Source organism: Lagopus muta, chromosome 7 (genome assembly GCF_023343835.1).
Source record: "Lagopus muta isolate bLagMut1 chromosome 7, bLagMut1 primary, whole genome shotgun sequence".
Classification (NCBI taxonomy): Eukaryota; Metazoa; Chordata; class Aves; order Galliformes; family Phasianidae; genus Lagopus; species Lagopus muta.
Window position 1 is genome coordinate 47,979,999 of NC_064439.1, and position 6,371 is coordinate 47,986,369.

The following is a 6,371-nucleotide window of genomic DNA, read 5'->3' on the forward strand; positions in this document are numbered from 1 at the left end:
TTAAGAGAAAGCAGCTTAAATTCTAACAAAGAGCCTCTCACCAGACCGGGAGAGGCAGAGCCCGCTCCGTGGCTCCTTCCAGCCACCGGGACAAGCACGCCAGCGGCACGATTCTTTCGGATGCGGGCGAACTTTCCGTCCCCCGTCGCTACTAAAAGTCCCACGGGCACGACAAGCCCCTCGCGGCGGGTCGGGGCGCGAGCGAACGCCCGCGGTCCCCTGGTCCGGAGGCACCCCGCGCTCGCAGCCGGGCCGGCACCGCCCTCGGGGCACGCGGCTCCCGCTCCTCGGGTCGGACCCGTTTCCCTCAGCGCCACCGCCCCGCTACTCACCACCGCGTGCTGTCGTGGTAGTGCTGCAGCACCGAGTACCCGAAGAAAGACCCGTTGGGACCCCGGAAGACCACGGGACGTCCTATGTCCACGTTGTAGCAACGCGCTAAGGCCACCCACAGCAGCGCGCTCAGCACCCGCGTCCAACTCCGCCGCCCCGCCGGCATCCCTGCGAGTCCCCGCGCAGCCGCTCCAGCGCCGACTCCTCGACGGCGCCGCTCAGCGCCGCGCTTTTGTGCCCGCCCCGCGTCTCTGCGCTGCCCGCCCGGTCCGGCTGCGCCCCGCGCCGCGACCCGCGGGGACTGCGCGCCCCGCTCCGCCCCGCCGCAACGCGCCGCCGCAGCGCGCCCCCTGGTGGCCGCGGGCTGCATCCCCTCGGGCTGCGTCTGTCCGGCGCTGTCTGTTGCGGATCCGTAGAATCACGGAGGTTGAAAAAGATCTCGAAGATCATCTCGTCCAACCGTCCACCTACAGTCACTATTACCCACTAACCGTGTCTTTCAGCGACGCACCGTCTCTCCACGTTTCTTGAATGCCTCCAGGGACGGTGTGTCCCCCACCTCCTGAGGCAGCTTGTTCCAATGTAGCGCCGTTCCTCCTGCGGAGAAGTTTCTCCTGATGTTCAATCTGACTCCTCACCGTGAGCCCTTTTGCTTCCCCAAGCCCCCAGAGAGGTGATGGGGGACCAGGGCTGCTTACCGCCGAGGCACCACGAGTTGGGTGTGGTGGTGCAGTGAATGAGGGCCTGATTCATGTCACACCGAAGGGACTGGGACAAAAATCAAGGGAAGAGATGGGGTCTTTTACTGGAGCAACAGACAAGCATGCACCTAGAAGGAAGACCAGACCACTGTTTTCCAGCAAACATCCACCAGAGCTGTAAGTGAAGTGGCAGCATTCATGGCTAAGCTGAAAGTAATTGTGTAAAGTATTACTTTAATAGCCTATCTGCGACTGAAAATGAGTGAACGCCCAGTAAATTGGCAGGAGCCAAGGCAAGGTGACCACCTCCAGTGGGTACAACAGTAGCCACGTGCTTCTGCAGCAGGAGCAAGCAGGGTGTTGTGCAGCTCGTGGCCCTGCAGAGCCCACACTTGTGTTATTCAACAAAAAAAGCTGCAGGATCCCCTTGGGATTCCAGTGGAAGTGAGCTTAGAAGCGTGCTCTTGAGGATCAGCCCCGGGAGCTGAGAGAAGTGCTCCCTCAGAGATAACCGGCAGTTCTACTTGTTGCTGTTAGCCCTTCTTGTAGCTATCTGAGCCCATGTACTCCTCTCATCTGTGAGCAGCTGCACTGGGAGAAGCACAGCAGGTTCCAGGAAACTCAGGAGAGGGGCCAGGAGCTCTGATGTGCTGGAGATTGCTTCATCTGGCAAGCAGCTGGACGTACAGAGCAAAGTTTCTGGCGTAGGCACAACTTGAGTGTGTTTGACACCTGGTGTTCCACAGGGAATGTGCTTCAGATAGCAACAGTGAGATGCAGAGGTGGGTTCTGGATGCTGGGGCTGGCTGAGAACTGTTGTGGGAAAACTTTATTGAAGGTAGAACAGTCTTTCAGCACAGGAAGTTCTCAGGAAGCTCTCAGTATTTCCTGAGGTGGGATGGAGCTGACTGTGCGTTCCTGCTGAGAATGCATGTTCAGCAAGGAGGTAATTTTGTGGTAAGCTGTTTCACGCTATTGATGTAGCTCTTACAGAAGTGTAGCTTGTTCCTGCAGGTAAGCATCCTCATCAGATAAAAGCCATCTCCGGATTGTTTGTAAGCACTGACCTTGGGTGTCCTCATCCACGGAGCAAGCATGCTGCTGCTGTTTGTATGTGCAGATGTCACTGCCTGGAAGCTGACGTTCTTCATGTTGACCGTGATGCTAGAAAGTAGAGGTCAGCAGAGTAATATACCAGGGACAAGTTTAATAGAACAGCAGTAATTACAGAACTGGGTGCTGAAAAAGTCGGCAGAGGAAGGGAGGTTTGTAGCCATCAGTGCAGTTTACACGTGCTGCAGAAAGCTTAGCAGAATATTTCTTTAAAGCCCATCCTCACAGTGGTTTATGAAAGCAATGGGACATTTTGACTCTCCAATTTTCTAATTTTGGAGGGATGCAACTGCAAGTGAGGATGACGTAGCAACGCATCACCTTTAGAGGTTGAACAAGTGAATGGGACGTGGCCACAAACCACACAGTTCTGCCTGTAGGCATGCACACACAACGGGTTATGTAGAAATGAACAGTGAATGTTCTCCACTTTTAAAACCAAGTGGCAACGTGCTTAATATCAAATAAAATGGAGAGGTCACTTCTCAATACTTTCAGACATCATTGTACAAGCAAGTTGAAAGAATTGGTTTAATCATGAGGGAACCAAATGGAAACAATGGGGCATTTTCATTGAATTAGCAGGGATATTCATAACACTTAATGAAAAGATTTTCACAGCAGTTTTATTACTGTCCAATCAATATGGCTAAAATAATCTGATTTAGCCAGAAAGTCAATATGCAGTGATTAAGCAAATTCCACAGATGACATGCAATCCCATTAGCACTACCAAGCCAAATTCTCTGCACTTTGAAGCAAGAAAACAATGGGGCTTTTCAGTTAATTATCCAGGCACTGAACGATGCTAGACAGCTCTCCAGTGAAGTTAAAGGAAATGTGAGCTGGCACTGGCTGGGGAGAAGGAAGGGCTCATTCATCTCCAGAGAGACAAGGGAAGCAAAGTGGCTGCATGAGATGAGCACAGCTTGTCTCTCACCTTGCAGAGCTCCCAAGGGGGCTTGTTTCACCTGGAATTGATATGGTATGGAAGTGTGTCAGGTTGTTTTGCTTCCATTCCTGGCAAGCAGGATTATACAGAGAAAGGGAAGGAATACTCCCATCTCCTCCACACTTTTTTTTTTCCTTTTTTTACTATGCATCCAAATACTGAAATTATCTCACAACATTTAACCCAATGGGAATTTTGTCAGGCAGAGCAGAAACTGCAAGGTTAGACCTTGAAGCTTAATGTTAATGTTAAATGTTAATATTAAAATCTTGGCGTGCCGTGGAAGAAATGAAAGCAATGGGAAGCATCCAACTGCAGCTGCGAGTGTAATAATAATGTACCTCAAATGAAGGCGATGCTAGCAGTAAGCACTGAGAACAAGGAACAGTAAATATGCCAGCTCTTTGTTAATGAACTATTCAAATTAGAAATGCAGATGTAGCTAATCCTATATCCCTGTTCTGTCTGCTTGAACCTTGATGTTTGCGTTGTCTAGGGAAGTTCTATACCTGCATCATAAGGGCAATTTGTAGTTTACACATATCTATATTAATTAAGTACTTAACTGGAACTTAAGGTGCTGTATTTTGTCTGCAATTGGTCTCAAGATCAGGTTTTAAATTAGAAAAGTTATTTGTAAAATGATGACCAACAGCAAAAACTCCCTTGACAATACTTGTTCATTAATAACTTGAATTGCAGAGCTAAGGAGAGAAAAAAAAAGCACAATGATGTTCCAGCTGAGGAAAGAGAGAAAACAAATGCATGGTGTCTGAATTTCTTGCAGCATCAGTTGCACATAGACGTGGTTCATCAAGACTCACTCTTAACAGGTAGTTCCCCTCCTGGGGGTCTCTTCCCACAGTGCAACTTCTCATCTAATAATTTCTTATTTTAAATATATACGGCTTTTCTCCTGCGCTGCACAAACCCAACTCAATTCAATTTTCATTATTTTGACAAATAGCTTATTTATATTAATATTATTATTTATTTATATTAATATTATTATTTAATAGCTTAGCTTTAGGACACCTCTTTTTGCTATGCTACTTGTTTGCTTCTCCTTGCATTTAGTGCTGTGGTGTCCCAGTGATGTTACTGTGTTCAGGTTTTACATTCAATTGCAGGCTGTTCCACCTCCACAGTGAACTCAGATGTGCTCCCACACGGGGAGAAAGAAAAGGGGAACATGTCTGCCTGTGCTATATCCATTTCTCCCACCTCAGCACCGTCATTCAGGGTGCACAGCCATGGGAAGGCACCCCATGAGCTCACTGACAGAACAGCTGCTGTGTCTCCTTGCCACGACCCACACATTTGCATCAATGTGCTTAGCGAGGTGGCTTTAAGCAAACTTGTGCTAAAGCTTTCCCATCACAGCAGTGAAGCCAGCTGATTCTTCACAGGCATTTTCCATATTTCACTGGCCAGTGCTCAGTACAACGAAGTCGGTAAATGTTTGTAAATCAGTCTTCATGATGATGCTGTCGTTTATTTTTAGCTCGTTCCCACAGAGCTCTATGATCTAATCCATGCTCTGACTCCACTGTAACAGGCTGAGGAGACAGAGCTTCTTCCCGTCTTTCTGTGGAGGAGAAATTTTCCAGACAGTTTTGTAGCTCTGCTCACAAATCATGCTGAGAGCAAACTTTTCGATCCCTCCTTCATTGTGGCTTCATTAAAAAGATTGATCCTGGTTGCATCTCCGTTGAACAGGAGCGAAGGACACAGCCACCTTTATTACACTGTAAAGAGAAGCACAAAGACTTCTCTCTCCTCTTCCCAGGCCCTCAGTGCTGCTGAAGCTGTCATGGAGAAGAGTGTGGCATTGAAACTTAAATACATAGGTTGTTCTGAAAGTAACGCCTCCTATTTGTTTCATGGAATCTACAAGTGTTGATGATGAATGTCAGGTATTAAATCATTTTCTGCATCTAGATTTACCAGCAAGTCTAGACTGTGATTGTCGTTATTTAAACCATATATTCAATCATTACTTCCATTAAGTGGAGGAGATGTCTTCCCCAATTTTTACACCAGAATGCAAGAGGAATTTCTTATGGTAGGTAGCATGTATCAGGTGAAGTTTCCACTGTAAATTTGACTGAGGTGTTTTCAGTGATCACTTTGGATTATATACTCACTTAAGTCCTAATGCTTCATTCTTCTGTTTGGCTGTAGCCAGTTCTTCAGCTGGAGGAATCAACAGGGAATCAAGAAAATGGTTCTCTTACATGTACTGCTGTTAGCTCTCAAGCCACCGTATCTTACCTTTTTTGTTGAGCTCTATCAGAGTTTTCCAAGTAGATTCAATCCAGAAAGCTTTATCTGGACTGGGGATCGTGTTAGTACAAATCTTAGGTGATATAGAAGCTTGGAACTTAATCAAAATTCTTGTCACATAATGACAGCTAGAATAGATTGGAAAGCCATAATTTTCAGAGCCTCACATGCAAAAAAAAAAAAAAATATATATATATATATATACACTTTCTGTTTTCAAATATCTAATTCTTAAACTGTACCATTTCAGCAGCAATCCCATTAATTTAGTAATTTAGATTCACCATTCTTCTATCCCCTTGGAGACTTTGCACTAACATTAGTTGTAAACCTTGCCCAGGCTTTCAGTACTGGGGATATGTTTCAACCTGATTTATGGTCAGTATTTGACCAAATGAAAATGCATCATGTGATGCAAAACATATTTCTAAACCAGTTATCATATTCTCTATACCAGAAACTGAATACATTTATCAGAGCCAAGTACAAGAAAAGAATTACATCAGTTACATTTTTCTCCTTTCATACAGTTAAGATCCTTTCTTCTGTACATCTGGATCTCTCCATTCTCTTTGTCACACAGTAGGCCTGCACTCAGTTGCCTCTATTTAGCAGTGCTGCACGCTTCATTTAGGTTCTGCTTAACCATGAGTGCGTGCTTATGCTTTATTGACTTAAGGGGAACTGGATGGCAGTGCTGAAAGTAAGCATGTGTTTGGGTTGAAGTGGGACTCAGAGGGATGCACTGCTAACAGCAAGTAGTGGTCAAGTTTTGCAGCTCTCACATTTTCCAACAGCCGTCACATATTTGTTTGCATATAGTTAGAATTACAACGGCGTTGTACTCATTCATATGCTATGTATTTAAATACGTGTACACACACACACACACACACACACACTGTAGAACCACACACAGGCTTATTTTGAAATGCTTTTTGTTCACCTGCATTGGCCTCAGTGCTAGAGTTGTCACTGCATGTTTT

At 46.2% G+C, this 6,371-nt stretch overlaps 1 protein-coding gene across 2 annotated transcripts in view; it reads right to left on the reverse strand.

Annotated features, from left to right (window-relative positions):
* Window positions 1–624, reverse strand: part of ITGA9 (integrin subunit alpha 9) — a 213,621-nt gene extending 212,997 nt beyond the window's left edge. For both annotated transcript variants that reach the window (XR_007378066.1, XM_048950756.1), the window contains exon 1: window positions 333–624. Coding sequence is in view for 1 of the 2 variants with exons in the window: in XM_048950756.1 (XP_048806713.1) it covers window positions 333–499 (167 nt within the window). In the remaining variant the exon portion in view is untranslated. The remainder of the gene's footprint in view (window positions 1–332) is intronic.
* Window positions 625–6,371: the final 5,747 nt, after the last annotated feature.